The sequence below is a fragment of the Gopherus evgoodei genome, chromosome 10, assembly GCF_007399415.2.
Source record: "Gopherus evgoodei ecotype Sinaloan lineage chromosome 10, rGopEvg1_v1.p, whole genome shotgun sequence".
NCBI lineage: Eukaryota > Metazoa > Chordata > Testudines > Testudinidae > Gopherus > Gopherus evgoodei.
Window position 1 is genome coordinate 623393 of NC_044331.1, and position 15883 is coordinate 639275.

The window sequence follows — 15883 nt, forward strand, 5'->3', positions numbered from 1 at the left end:
ATATAGTGCCCATCTATAAAAAGGGAAATAAAAACAACCCAGGAAACTACAGACCAGTTAGTTTAACTTCTGTGCCAGGGAAGATAATGGAGCAAGTAATTAAAGAAATCATCTGCAAACACTTGGAAGGTGGTAACGTGATAGGGAACAGCCAGCATGGATTTGTAAAGAACAAATCGTGTCAAACTAATCTGATAGCATTTTTGATAGGATAACGAGCCTTGTGGATAAGGGAGCAGCGGTGGATGTGATACACCTAGACTTTAGTAAGGCATTTGATATGGTCTCGCATGATATTCTTATAGATAAACTAGGAAAGTACAAATTAGATGGGGCTATTATAAGGTGTGTGCATAACTGGCTGGATAACCGTCCTCAGAGAGTAGTTATTAATGGCTTCCAATCCTGCTGGAAAGGTATAACAAGTGGGGTTCCGCAGGGGTCTGTTTTGGGACCGGCTCTGTTCAATATCTTCATCAACGATTTAGATGTTGGCATAGAAAGTACGCTTATTAAGTTTGCGGACAATACCAAACTGGGAGGGATTGCAACTGCTTTGGAGGACAGGGTCAAAATTCAAAATGATCTGAACCTATTGGAGAAATGGTCTGAGGTAAACAGGATGAAGTTCAATAAAGAAATGCAAAGTGCTCCACTTAGGAAGGAATAATCAGTTTCACACATACAGAATGGGAAGAGACTGTCTAGGAAGGAGTATGGCAGAAAGAGATCTAGGGGTCATAGTGGACCACAAGCTTAATATGAGTCAACAGTGTGATACTGTTGCAAAAAAAGCAAACGTGATTCTGGGATGCATTAACAGGTGTGTTGTAAACGAGACACGAGAAGTCATTCTTCCGCTTTACTCTGCGCTGGTTAGGCCTCAACTGGAGTATTGCGTCCAGTTCTGGGCACCGCATTTCAAGAAAGATGTGGAGAAATTGGAGAGGGTCCAGAGAAGAGCAACAAGAATGATTAAAGGTCTTGAGAACATGACCGATGAAGGAAGGCTGAAACAATTGGGTTTGTTTAGTTTTAAAAAGAGAAGACTGAGAGGGGACATGATAGCAGTTTTCAGGTATCTAAAAGGGTGTCATCAGGAGGAGGGAGAAAACTTGTTCACCTTAGCCTCCAATGATAGAACAAGAAGCAATGGGCTTAAACTGCAGCAAGGAAGATTTAGGTTGGACATTAGGAAAAAGTTCCTAACTGTCAGGGTAGTTAAACACTGGAATAGATTGCCTAGGGAAGTTGTGGAATCTCCATCTCTGGAGATATTTAAGAGTAGGTTAGGTAAATGTCTATTAGGGATGGTCTAGACAGTATTTGGTCCAGCCATGAGGGCAGGGGACTGGACTCGATGACCTCTCGAGGTCCCTTCCAGTCCTAGAGTCTATGAGGACAGCTCAAGTGACTCCAATTTTTAAAAAGGGCTCCAGAGGTGATCCCAGAAATTATAGGCTGGTAAATCTGACTTCAGTACCAGACTAACTGGTTGAAACTATAGTAAAGAACAGAACTGTCAGACACGTAGATAAACATAATTTGTTGGGGAAGAGTCAACATGGTTTTTGTAAAGGGAAATCATGCCTCACCAATCTACCAGAATTCTTTGAGAGGGGTCAACGAGCATGTGAACAAGGGGGATCCAGTGGATAAAGTGTAGTTAGATTTTCAGAAAGCCTTTGACAAGGTTTCTCACCAAAGGCTCTTAAGCAAAGTAAGCTGTCATGGGATAAGAGGGAAGGTCCTCTCGTAGATCAGTAACTGGTTAAAAAGATAGGAAACAAAGGGCAGGCATACACACTCAGTTTTCAGAGTGGAGAGAGATAAATAGTGGTGTCCCCCAGGGGTCTGTACTGGGAACAGTACTATTCAACATATTCATAAACAATCTGGAAAATGGGGTAAACAGTGAGGTGGCAAAATTTGCAGAGGATATAAAACTACTCAAGATAGTTAAGTCCGAAGCAGACTGTGAAGAATTACACAGGGCAGTAGCATAGCTGGGGGGGGAGCAGGGCAGCAGCCGCTCCTGCACCGAGCACAAGTGGTGCCGTGTCAATTTCTTGGCACCTTTTTAATTTTTACTCACCCAGAGGGAACAAGGGGAGTGATCAAAAAAATAAAATAAAATAAAAATAAAAATAAAAATAAACACACAAACAAAAACAAAAGGCGCCACCCACTGCGGCGCTTTTACTCACCGGTGGCGCTCCAGGTCTTCAGCGGCGGGAGCTTCTCTAGCTCTGCAGGTCTTCGGTGGCATTTCGGCGACAAGTCCTTCAGTGCCACCGAAGACACCTGGAGCAAGTGAAGGCCTGCCACCAAAGGCCTGGAGCACCACCCGGTGAGTAAAAGCACCACAGCAGATGATGCTTTTTTTTTTTTTTTGGGAATCGCTCCCCCTGTTCCCTCCACCTGGCTACGCCACTGACAAAGGCAACAAAATGGCAGATAAAATTCAATGCTGATAAATGAAAAGTAATGCACATTGGAAAACATAATCCCAACTATACATATAAATGATGGGGTCTAAATTAGCTGTTACCACTCAAGAGATCTTGGAGTCATTGTGGATAGTTCCCTGAAACCATCCACTCAAATGTGCAGCAGCAGTCAAAAAAGCTAATCAGAATGTTGGGAACGATTCAGAAAAGGATAGATAATAAGACAGAAAAATATATTGCCTCTATATAAATCCATGGTACACTTTCATCTTGAATACTGTGTGCAGATGTGGTCACCCCCCCCATTTCAAAGAAGATATACTGGAATTGGAAAAGGTTCAGAAAAAGGGCAACAAAAATGCTTAGGGGTATGGAAGGGCTTGTGTATGAGGAGAGATAAATAAGAATGGGACTTTTCAGCTTGGAAAAGAGACAACTAAGGGGTGATATGATATCATGACTGGTGTAAATAAGGAAGTGTTATTTACTCTCTCTCTCATAACACAAGAACTAGGGATCACCAAAGAAATTAACAGGCAGCAAGTTTAAAACAAATGAAAGGAAGTACTTCTTCATACAACACATAGTTAACCTGTGGAACTCTTTGCCAGACGATGTTGTGAAGGCCAAGATAACAGGGTTCAAAAAAAGAACTAGATTTTAAATTCATGGAGGATAGTTTCATCAATAGCTATTAGCTAGGATGGGCAGGGATGGTGTCCCTAGACTCTGTTTGCCAGAAGCTGGGAATGGGCGACAGGGGACGGATCACTAGATGATTACTTGTTCTGTTCATTCCCTCTGGGGCAGCTGGCATTGGCCATGGTCAGAAGACAAGATACTGGGCTAGACTGATCTTTGGTCTGACTCAGTACAGCCGTTCTTATGTTACCTTTTCGTAATCCTCCTCGCAGAACTTGGCATCCTTCTGCATGATTTCGTGCAGCCGTGCCTTCACTCTGTGCTGGCAGCTGCTCAGGGAGTCGCTATCGCTGTCCAACAGCCCATTCATATTGGCACTTTTTACCATTTGCACCAAGATGGGGGTTAGCTCTCCCTCCAGAGCCAGGAGACCCTAGTACAGAACAGAAGAGGATTTCAGCTCAGTGGAACACAAGCCAGCACACTTTCTAGCAAATGTCATGACTAGTTTCTCCTTCATATCACCAAATGAAATCCTAGCTGCTGAGGATGGTTTTAACTATGGCAGTGTTTAGGAAAGTAAGTGCCAAAAATTCTTTCAGTGCAACTAGAACTGTTGTAGGTTTTGACTGGAGCAGTCTTTGGTTGCCTAACGCACCCTTGCGTCACTGACTTCTAAAGGGGTGGAACCATTTATACAATGAAAGCTCCCTGCAAATCAGATTCTAGAAGACACTCAGATTTCCCATTAGTTTGTATGGTACCCACAGACACTTCCAACCTGTTCCCTACCCCACATTGTCATTTGGGACATTTCACTGCCCATTTACAACCAAGTGATTACCAGAGAGACACAACTAAAACCAGGATTGGCCAAACTTACTGACCCTCCGAGCCTCAAATGACAATCTTCAGAAGTTCGAGAGCCGGGTCACACCTGCCGGGGCTTGGGACTTTAGCAGGAGTGGGGCTGAAGCCTTGAGCTCTGGCAGACTTGTTCCATGGGGCTGAAGCCCTGAGACCAGAAGCCTCTAACCCCACCACAGGACAGAACCCCCGAGCTCCCGCCCACTCTGGTAACAGAGAATGGAGGGGCTCTGTGAATCACATTTTAACTGTAAAAAAGGCACATGCAGCGCGTGAGCCGACGTTTGGCCACCCCTGTCTTAAACTAAGCAGTCCTCTGAGAAACAACCTTCTAAGCAACAAATACCTAGAAGCATACAAATGGCGCTGGCATCATGCACACCCAGGATACCAGCTGAACAACAACTTCAGGGATCTGACTGATTCTTTACCAGGCTTCAACTAATGCTCCAGTTGCTGTCAAATGCAGCAGAAATATGAGGGTCATATTGCACTGCCAGTGCTGCCCCATTGTAAATGTACAGTCTCTGAAATGTGGACAGTCTCAGAAACCCCCATTAGGACAGCAAAGGGGTTACCCACAGGAGAACTCACCCTGAGTATCATCTAGGCCTGTGTTAAAAGGAAAATAATTATTGAGACCTGTCTAGTGGAATTTTGTAGCAGCTCCAGATGGTGTAGCTCAGAGGTGGGCAAACTATGGCCCGCGGGCCATATCTGGCCTGTGGGACAGTCCTGCCCGGCCCTTGAGCTCCTGGCCCAGCAGGCTGGTTCCTGGCCCCTCCCCTGCTGTCCCCCCTTCCCCGCAGCAACGCGAGCAGCACTCTGAGCAGCGGAGCGGCGCACTCCTGTCGAGCAGAATGGCAGCGTGTCCAGCTCCGGCTGGACAACGCAGCTGCCAGACATGCTGCTCTGAGCAGCATGGTAAAGGGGCCGGGGGGGGGTTGGATAAGGGGCTGGGGGTCCCAGCAGGCAGTCAGGGGACAGGGAGCAGAGGGTGGTTGGATGACGTGGAGATTTAGGGGGTGGGGGATGGTCAAGGAACAGGGAGGTTTAGATAAGTGTGGGAATCCCGGGGGGCCTGTCAGGAGGTGGGGGTGTGGACAGTGGTTGAAGCAGTCAGGGGACAAGGAGCAAGCGAGTTGGATGGATCAGGGGTTCTGAGAGGAGCAGTCGGGGGGGGGGAGAGGGGGTGGAGGCCAGGTTGTTTGGGGAGGCACAGCCTTCTCTACCCAGTCCTCCATGCAGTTTTGCAACCCCAATGTGGCCCTTGGGCCAAAAAGTTTGCCCACCCCTGGTGTAGATCCTTTGCTGCCGGCCATCAGCCCTACAGCCAAGAACCACCTCTGGGTTATCTGGTCTGCAGCAGACATGGCTGTGAACCGAGCAAATGCCATAAGAGATGACTCACCTTTGCAAAAGCTGCTGCCGTCATCTGAACCCTGCCCTCGTCTGAAGCATAGATCTTGAGGTCATGACGGTAGGTGCTGTGCAGTCTGAGCAGGCCACACCCTGGGAAGCCAGCATAGTCACCTGGAACAGAGAGCAGAGGCTCAAATACAGCTTTCAAACACCAACAGCAGTCAGCTGCTAGGATCTGTCAAAGAGTTAAATGCACCAAAATTCTACTCCTTTAGGGAACAGATACCTTCCTGAGACAGTTACAGTTCTCTGCAAAGTTCAGTCACACAGAACTCAGTCTTTGGGTTTGCACAGAATGCAGCTGTGGTGGGGAAGGCACTGGCTAATACCTGACACAGGCTGAAAAAAACAGACTAAGAGTTCTACTGATCCACTGCAGGATGGGACCGATCCACGTAGTCCTAGCTTGAGGCCACTGGGCCAGGAAGCAGAGAAATCATCATATCCAGGAAGGGTTGGTGTCAACAAGTTACTGTTATTACAGTGGGTCCTTGTAGTGAGGCGCAGCGGCCTCCTGCTGAGACACAGAGGGAGGAATGACCGCAAACCCACTACAGCCCTTAATTACTTGATGGAAACAAACCCCTGAGTCAGTGATTGGGCTAAAAAAAGACCACCTGGATATTCAGAGCCATTCCTATTGACAGCCCATTACTAGCTCCTGAATGACAAACGACACTGGGTAACTGACCCTGCAATCAGGGAGCAGCCCTGTCTCTATCAGAGCCTCAGACGGGACAATCACACACTGTATGATTAGAGTTGCAAATAAAATCTCTTCTGGGGTCTGGTTTATTAACAGACTAAATGAACTTCTACTTCCACTGCAAACCCCTTTCTGTCCATGCCTGTCCTGTCTTCCACAGCCCTCTTTCTAGGGACTGTGACTAGTCATTACTAAGGCTGCAAGTCTGTCATGGAGGTCACAGGTTCCATGAATTTCCATGACTTCTGCAGTGGCTGGTGCTAGCTCGGGGGCTCTGCAAGCTGGGCAGTTCCTGGGCCGGCAGGAGCAGTTTGGATGTGTGGGAGGGGGCTCAGGACTAGGGGAAGCGGGTTGGGGAATGCAGGGGGGCACTTACCTTGAGGTGGGGGGCCCTCCAGCTCCCAGTGGCATGGCCCCCTGCACTGCCCGCAGTGCCCCACCCCATAGCTCCCATTAGCTGCAGTTCCCAGCCAATGGGAGCTGCGGCAGCCAGTGCTTGTGGTGGGAGCAGTGGAGCCCCTGCCCTGGCTCCTGCCTCTGCTGCCTAGGAGCTGCAGCGATGCGGAGCTGGGAAGGAAGCCCCTGCTAACTCCAAGTTCTCTAGGCCTGCTTGATTTTAAACCATCTATGACTAGTAGATGATGTTTAACATCCTCCTCTGTTACAGATGGACTGGAAAGTAGTTAGGTCATCCTCATGTGACACAACCACATCCTCCTCCTCCTCTCCAAACCCAGAACAGAAATAGTTATTGAATTAAAGCAGAGGGGGAGCCCTGAGCCACTTATGCTACTAGAGCCTAATCAAGAGAAAGTATTCAGATGCATGCATGAGTCCAGTCACCAATGGTGATTAGCAGGCTATGTGTGGCCTCTGTGCACAGTCAGAGACCAGGACTGATGAGCAGCACAAGAGGGAAAGCTCACCTTGGCCTCCAGGGTACATACAGCGAAAGGCCCGACCAAGCTCTTCTGCCTGGACCCTTCCTGCTGGGGTCAGCTCTCCACCCCATTTCAGCACCAGTAGCAGAGATGGGGAGGGCTCCTTACGGGCATCTAAACAGATCAACAGGCAGTCACCATACTATAAAATTGGGGCACAGGCTCCAGAGACCAAGGGGCCTACAGGGCAATGGCAGAGAAGTCTCAGCATGGGCATGATTTCAGCAGGCGCTGGATCAGTCAGAGCCTGTTTAATAGACTTCAGTGAGTGCATGATTAGGAGGCTCTAGATTTTGGGGTCATACGGGTCAAATTTCCAGACTTAATGACAGAAGTTCAAGACAGAGCATGTCAACTCCAATCTGCCCTAAGGGATGGGGGTATGGGTTCCCAGTCTTTTGATGGCATAAAGCATTCAGGTGTTAGGTCCAGTAGGTCTTGCCATAGCGGCAGAGAGGGCATGCATTCGTCCTTCTAACCAGCACTCTGCTCTGTCACCACCACCCCAAAGGTGCAGTCCAAGCTGGGGTGACAGAGCAGCATACAGGTACTGAGCCCCAGGGATTAGAATCAGTCTGAGAGGGAGCGTGTATGGGGCGGGGGGGTTAACCTTCGTCTTCACTAGAAGCTTTTGGGTGTCCACGAGGCAGGTAGGTTAGCTGCACCTTGCGGTTAATGCCAGAGAAGTGTCCATACCTGTCACAAAGGGAGAGGAATCAATACCCTGGCCCAATAGTCCCCAGGCAGCAAAAGGCAAGGCCATTCAAGCTCCCTGTATTGCCCATTTCCTGGCAGCACCACTAAGTGGCCAAGTTATGCGCTAGTGCTCTACATCTGTGACCCAGCATACAAAGCTGCCAGGTTTGCCTGCTGCCTCATTTAATAAAATGGTCTGAAAACAGAAGACTTTCTGCGACTCAGAAATTGGTGTCCAGGGGGCTTCAGACACTCTTACTTTCTATCTATTCCTTTGACAGATGAACACAGGGTCCCATAGTTCCGCCTCCTAGGTTCAAACAAGGGGAGATCTGGTCTACTTATTAGATTTGGGCTTCTGTATGTTGGAGATACCATGAGACCACCATGTCATTCATTACGTTGGCCCCATAGGCTATTCCGCAAGGCAAACACAAGGCCAAATCCAGAGGTACTGGATTCACCAGGCCCGCATAAAGGTTTCAGTTTTCCTTTTGTTGCACTCTTGGTGCTAACAACCACCCTGAGCAAAGCTACCTCCATTCCATTTGCAGATCTCTAGACAGAGGACATTATATGCACAAGTGCTGTGCATCGAAGGGATGATTTTTCTTTTTTTTCCCCAGCAGCGGAAGTTCCCCATTGTCACAAGAGCATTGCTAGATCAGGGCACTGGGCCTTTCTACACCAAAACCAGAAGACGTCATGCTTACAGTGCCCAAAAAAAAAGAACTGGTGCTTGTGGTGCCAGTTTTGGAGCAAGCTCTGCGGGTTACATCCTCCAGGTACTGCTGCCTACAAGAAGGTGGCTGCAGCCTCTGCCACCCTTAGGGGACTGGCCAGGCAGGACATGAGCAGTACACAGTGCTTCAATAAGGTGTCTCCCTTCTGTAGCCGCACTATTATTCTCCGGGGAGTAGGCAGCCCTAACATGAGCCTCCACCTCATCCGACTCGCTCTTACTCACATCTCCAGGACAGTTTTTAGCTGCTCCAGTTTGGACTTCCTCTCCTCTATCTCACAGTCATTGTGAGTTCCCAACTCCACCACTAGCAGGCGCGCAATATCCAGCACTTCCTGTCAGGGATAACGAGCACCATCTATCATGTACCCAGAGATTTTGTACTCCCTACCCCTACAGTGCCCCAAGGCTAACAGACACCCAGCCCCACAGTCACCCACAGAGGCTGGGCACTCAGATAGCATGCACCTAGCTCCATGGCCGCTCACATCATTGAAACTGTTTCCCACATTCATCTGCAGAGACATTTTTAATCTCCAAGACACAGCTTTAGCCGGGATAAGTTAGGGCTAGTTCTAGTTCCTTCCACTTTCAGGTTGCAGCTCTGTCCTGCTCAGGAGCAAACACAAGCCTTCAATTCCTCCAGTTCTCAAAGTCTGAGGCGCTCTCTTACTGAGACAGTGCCATGATGGGAGAGCAGCAGGACTGACATTGTGGTTCTACAACAGTTCATCTTTCCTTAGGTTCTTGCCCATGAGCAGTCCCGGCTGGAAGCTAGTGACAAGACCTGCTGTGTGTGAGAGATGGGGAGTGTTCAGGTAGTGCTCCTCCCATTGACCATCCACACAAAAAGCTCTCTCTGATCCAGATCACCCAGGTCTTCTGTACAGTGACCCCAGAAAGGTCTCCCCTCACCTGCAGCTGCTCTGGTTTCTTCAGTTTCAGCTTCCCTGTCTTGTAGCCATCATATTTCTCAAATAATTCAAAAAACCTAAACAGACAAACAGACCTAGTCAGATTTTCAGCTCTTCCCATGCCAAGGGGATGGTTATCCCTCTTCAGCGAGAACTGGCATGTCTACAGGCTCATCCCTGCCCCCCAGAATTCCCAGGAAAACAGGTGCTTTCAGCCTGAACTAGGAGAAGGAAAGAGTAGCCAATGGTTTGTCTCCTTTGCAACTGCCCAGCAGGAAGTCCAAGATCTTGTACTTTGAACAAGCCTTCATCACAAGCTGCCCTCTCCCAGTGCTTTCATGGAAAATGCAGGAGCTTCCTGGGGCAGGCTAGTTTGACTGAGTGGAAGGTATTAGCTGTGAATGGAGCTAAAGAAAGCATGGCTTCCTATGCAATGGGCTCTCATGCTTGGTCCATGACCTCAGCAGCTAAGCGCTCTACCTATCATTTCTCTTGACTGCAAGAGTCCATACCCCTTTCTGCTGCACCCTTTACCTAGAGTGTTTAACCTCCATCTTCATCTTCTGCTTGGGGGTGCGGTCTCCATGTCGTATCACTGCAATAACACAGCGCAGCTCCATCCTAGGGTGGAAGAAACCAAAAAGCACATGCCCTGTCAGGAGACAGCACCCTTTCCATAGACTCCTCCCTCTCCCATTCCAACACCAACACAAGGAGACAGATCCCCTTTTTGCAGAAACCCCTTTCACCCCCATGCTCTCAGAAGTCTGTTTCAGCATTAGAAAGCCTACACTAGATCTGGAAGAATCCCCATCATCAGATGCGGTTAGTCCAACCCAGACTGGCACACAAGTTCAGAGCCTGCAAGACAGGAGTCAAAATGCTACAGTCACATTAACACCACAGAAGACAGAGTCACAGCATTCATATGTTGACATGTAAGCATGAAGCAACAAGAGACTCTGGTGGTGTGAGCTGGGCCAGATGTTAGGGCAGCTGTAGGAACAGGACTTTGGACTGTGCCAAACTGCTTTCAGGAAGTGCACAATTCCACTTGGGGAACACAGAAATGGCCAGACTGGACCAGACCACTGGGACAACACCTGTCTCTGCTTTTGGCCAGTACCAAATGAAAAAGACATGCACCAGGCAGTTCTGGGACAGCCTGTCCCAGGGCTAGTTTTCTCTGACCCCCGTTAGTTAGGCCAGTTTATGCCCAGAAGCAGAAGCGATGACATCACTTCCAAAACTTTCCAGTAATTACCACAGTAACTCTGGCTGTGCTTATTATCCATATAAATGGCCAATCCTTTTTTTGAGTCCTGTGCAGAACTTTGCCACAATATGCAATTGTGGCAATGAATTCCACAGGCCGTCTTGTGTGAAAAAATATTTCCTTTCATCAACTTCAAATCTGCCACTAGTCAATGAAATTGACTGTTCTCAACAACCTTTCCCAGAATACAAGAATAAGAGAACTTCCCGATCTACCTTCTCCAGATCGGTCATTATTTTGTACATTTTTATTCTACCCTCCTATCAGGCTCCTCCCTAAGGTAACAATTCCAATCTTTTCTCTCTCTCTTCATAGGAGAGTTTGTCAGGCTCCTGTTCATTGTCACCTCTCTCTGCACCCCATCTATTTCTGGTACAACCTTTTTATGACGAGGTGACCAGAACTGACCACAGTATTCTAAATGAGGACATCTCACAGATTATATAATGGCATCATGATACTTTCACTATCCCATTCCTTCAGTATCTTACCAGTTTTGTTTTGATTGCAGGGGGCTCACTCAGCTGTCACCATGACACCCATGTCCCTTCCCTGAGCTGATAACGTTCCTTTAGAACCCTCGAAGGCATATGAATGGTTCACATTATTTCTCCAATGTGCATTAGTTTGCATTTCTCAACACTCAATTTTATCCTTCGTTGTGCTGCTCTCCTCTAGCTTGGTTAGGTCTCTTCGGTGCCTTACAGACTCTGTGTTCTGCACAGACCCAAATGCTTGGAGGGTAAGCACAATGCTATGGGGGAGTATGGCAATACTTGGCTACCCATGGGGGTACCCTTTGCTGGGGCTAACAGGTACTCACATGGTGCCTGAAGTTGTGGGGACAATGGGAATATCCTCTGCCTCTGTTGGGATGGACCAGGGAATCTGGAACTGCGGAGCCAGCTCCCGCATGATTATATTCCTGGAACAGACCAGAGCACAGGAATCCCATTCCCTTAGCAATCTGTACCCAGAGACAAGCTCCCCTAGAACCCCCCTCCATCACAGCCTTGCTCAAAACCCATTATGCCACAGACAGTGCTTCCTTTAGTCCTGCACACACACTCAAGTCAGATTTGCCATGTCACAGACCCAGCAGGAGAGCTCCAGAGTGCAGCGTTGGCATCCTTTGCATTAGGCCAACCAACCACTTTCCAAGTATTTCCAGTACAGTAGCTGGGTTCAGTAGGTTATAAGAAGGCCAGCTCGACTACATCTGAAGATATTACTATTGGCTGGCAAATCTGCATCTGAGAGAAATTAACCCCTTACACCCTGGAGCTTCCCCATCCTAAGCACTTACAAGTTTCAAATACAAGGCAAGTGTTCCCTGCTGAGCAGTTCGTTGAGCTCCCCAGCATAAGGAGCACAGGGTTATACCACATACTTGGAGGAGCTCCCTCACGCACACACATACACTTTACCTCTGTACATACCCAAGAATTTTGGTGCAGTCATCATAATACTTCATGGAGTTCTTCACAAAGCTGAACCCATTCACATCACAGACAAAGGAGTGGCCATTCGCCCGCAGAAGGTCAAACCCACACACTGTCTGCTGCATGAGGAGGAAACAAAGGGGATTCAGACAAACCTCCCCAAGAGCTCAGGGCAGGCAGCACAGGCCCAAGCCAGCAGCCATGAAAGAGGACTATGCAGCACAGGCCTAGCCAATACACTGTGCAGCATGGCTCCTCAGAGGCCTTCCAAGCTCTGCTTTCTCTGGCAGAAAGGCTAGGACCCTCTGGCTTCAGCACCCCCATACCACCAATACACACACTTCATGGATTCTGGGAGAGAGAAAAGAGAGGAGTGAGTTACCAGTAACTGGCCCTTTCAGGTAAGCCTGTGTATGTTCACATCTGTGGGATAAAGGGGCTGCACCATGAGCAAGTGAACTAGGACAGCAGAACTGTCACAACAAGCATAATCTCTGGATGCCACGTCAAGAGTTTAAGAGAAGTGACTACACTCCTGCACTCAGTCCTTTGAACTCAAACCTCAGCTGAGGAGAAAAGCCACATAAAGAGCTCTGAGAAGCAGCATGACAAAGTCCTAGGATGAAGACAGCACAAAGGTTACCATGCAAGCTATCTTAAGTCTCAGCTGAGTGCACTGGACATCTCCAAAATGTACATGAATGTTTGCAAGGTCATAACAATAGCAATACATAGCCCATTTCATTTGGGCAGCCTCTGAGCAGTAACGGACCGACCCCTGGTCTCACCTGCATATAGCTCAGAAATGGGGAACTTGTGGATAGGTTTGGTTCCATACAGACAGGGTCCCATATGTTTTGCAATTCCACAGCCATGGCATTTGTGTGGAACTGTTTTCCACAAGCTTTCTCCTCAACCACAAGGACTAGAAAAAGGAGGCTACTTACCAGTAACTGGTGGTTCTTCAAGATGTGTGGTCCCTGTCTGAATTCCAGATGTGGATACGCACTCATGCCATGTGCTGCAGCCAGAAACGTTTTGTATTGCAACAATGTCCATTGACCCGCACGTGCAATGTGCATTGTCTGCGTGCTTGCATCCAAGGCTATAAGAGGCCATGTGGGTTAATGCTACTCCAGTATCCCTCTTACCACTAAGCAATGTAGTCCGTAGCAGAGGGGATGGAGGGCAGGTATCAGAATCCAAATAGGGACCACATACCTCGAAGCATCTCCAGTTACAGGTAAGTAACCTCCTCTTCTTTGAGCGATGATTCTATATGGTTTCCAAATGTGGGTGATTAGCGAGCCGTGCACAGCATGGAGGTGAGTGCGAGGACCTGCGAGAAGTCATAGGATATGTCTACACTAAAAACTTAAGTCAACCTATATTAGGTCAACTTACAGCCAGTGCAGTATTTACTGTGGTGGCTGATATCCACACTAACCTCCTTGGGTCAGTGGTACACATCCTCACCAGGAACACTTCCACCAACTTAAGAGGGGTAGTCCAGTATGAGAAGCTGAGAGACCCGCTTCAGCTCCCTGCAGGGAGCCCAGCTGCCCTACATGCTCCTGGGCTCCCAATGGCTCCCCTTGCCTCCCTGTTCCCCACCAGGAATGGAGGAAGCTACCTGGGCTTCTTGCCCCTGAGGAGTGGGGTCCAGCTGCCCTGGCTTCTTACCCCACCCTTCTCCCCTGCCTGCTCCCTGCCCGGAGCTGGGCAGCCTTGTCAATTTCACAGCTCCAGCATGGAGCCAGAAGTTGACAAGACAGCCAATGTTAGTTGTTGTTTGTTTGTTTGTTTGTTTTGGGGGGGGGGAGAAAGGCTTCTCCTTCCCCACTGGGAGCAGGTCCAGCCCAGGCCCCCTCTTTCAGCCAAGAGTGGGGTCCAGCCACCTGGACTTCTCCCCCTGCACCCCCCACTGGGAGCAGAGTCCAGCAGCCCGGGCTTCTCACTTCCACTCCGAGCAGGGGCCAGCTGCTCAGCTCCCCAAGGGAGCAGAGAACAGCTAGGCTTCAGATGCCTGCTCCACTGGAACTGTGAAATTGACAGACAAAGTAAGTAACAGTGTCTACAAAGACACTGCATCACCTTAACTACGGCCTGGTCTACACTACGCGTTTATACCGAATTTAGCAGCGTTAAACCGATTTAACCCTGCACCCGTCACACAATGAAGCCCTTTATATTGATATAAAGAGCTCTTAAAACTGATTTCTGTACTCCTCCCCGACGAAGGGAGTAGCGCTGAAATCAGTATTGCCATGTCGGATTAGGGTTAGTGTGGCCACAATTCGACGGTATTGGCCTCCGGGCGGTATCCCACAGTGCATCGTTCATCGATTCCCAGGCCAGAAGGGACCACTGTGATCATCTAGTCTGACCTCTGGTGTAACACCGGCCAGAGACCCGCCTCCAAGTAATTCCTAGAGCAGATTTGTGAGAAAAACATCCACTCTTCATTTTCAGTGATGGAAAATCTACCACAGCCCCTGATAAATTGCTCCAATAGCTAATTACCCTCACTGTCAAAAATCTACACTAGGAGGGCGGTGAAGCACTGGAATGGGTTCCCTAGGGAGGTGGTGGAATCTCCTTCCTTAGAGGTTTTTAAGGCCCAGCTTCACAAAGCCCTGGCTGGGATGACTTAGTTGGGAATTGGTCCTGCTTTGAGCAGGGAGTTGGACTAGATACCTCCTGAGGTCTCTTCCAATCCTGATATTCTATGATGATTCTATGATACGCCTTCATTGTGACCGCTCTGGAAACCAATCTGAACTTGGATGCACTGGCCAGGTAGACAGGAAAAGCCCCGTGAACTTTTGAATTTCATTTCCTGCTTGCACAGTGTGGAGCGCTGATCAGTACGGGTGGCCATGCAGTCCCAAATCCAAAAAGAGCTCCAGCATGGACCATACGGGAGATACTGGATCTGACCGCTGTATGAGGAGACAAATCTGTTCTATCAGAGCTCCGTTCCAGAAGACAAAATGCCAAAGCATTTGAAAAAATCTCCAGGCTATGATAAACAGAGACCACAGCAGGGACTCAACACAGTGCTGTGTGACAACCATAATGGAAAGCCAAAGAATCAAATGGACGCTCATGGGACGGGGGTGGGAGAGGGAGAGAGGGAGAGGAAGACTGAGGACTCAAGCTATCTCACAGCTCCTGGAGTCTCCGAAAAGCATTTGCATTCTTGGCTGAGCTCCCAATGCCTGAATGGTCAAAAACATTGTTGCCAGTGGTTCAGGGAATATGTCATCAATTTACCACCCCCTCCCAAAGAAAAGGGAAAAAAATCGTGTCTCGCCTCTTTTCAATGTCACCGTATGTCTACTGGATGCTGCTGGTAGACGGGGTGCTGCAGCACTAAACAGCAGCAACCTCTCCCCTCCCCTCCCCAGTGGCAGACGGTACAGTACAAAATGACCGATAGCCATCCTCGTCATCATCCTGCGAGTGCTCCTAGCTGGCCTCGGTGAGGTCGGCCAGGGGCTCCTGGGCAAAAATGGGAATGACTCCTGGTCATTCCCTTCTTTAAGCTTTGTGTCCTGGAGATTCAGTCCTGGCAGATGGTGCAACAGCGCTGGTAACCATCCTCATCATAGCAGCTGAAGGCTGAGCTCCTCTCCCCCCCCCCACCTTCATGTCTAATGGAGATTCTGGACTATCATAGCAGCGGGAGGCTGTGCTCCTCTCCCCACCACCCTTTAATGAGTAATGGAGATGTCCTGCCTGGAATATCATAGCAGCTGGAGGCCGCCTCCTCCTCAATTTCT

General features: G+C 48.8%; 1 protein-coding gene across 20 annotated transcripts in view; it reads right to left on the reverse strand.

The window, feature by feature from the left end:
- Positions 1–15883, reverse strand: part of PPIP5K1 (diphosphoinositol pentakisphosphate kinase 1) — a 232677-nt gene that overhangs the window by 194090 nt on the left and 22704 nt on the right. For all 20 annotated transcript variants that reach the window (XR_004002272.1, XR_004002273.1, XM_030577306.1 and 17 more), the window contains 9 exons: positions 12096–12217; positions 11480–11581; positions 9915–10001; positions 9382–9457; positions 8692–8801; positions 7639–7724; positions 7014–7142; positions 5371–5492; positions 3343–3525 (listed from right to left, as the gene is read on the reverse strand). Coding sequence is in view for 18 of the 20 variants with exons in the window: in XM_030577306.1 (XP_030433166.1) it covers positions 3343–3525; positions 5371–5492; positions 7014–7142; positions 7639–7724; positions 8692–8801; positions 9382–9457; positions 9915–10001; positions 11480–11581; positions 12096–12217 (1017 nt within the window). In the remaining 2 variants the exon portion in view is untranslated. The remainder of the gene's footprint in view (positions 1–3342; positions 3526–5370; positions 5493–7013; positions 7143–7638; positions 7725–8691; positions 8802–9381; positions 9458–9914; positions 10002–11479; positions 11582–12095; positions 12218–15883) is intronic.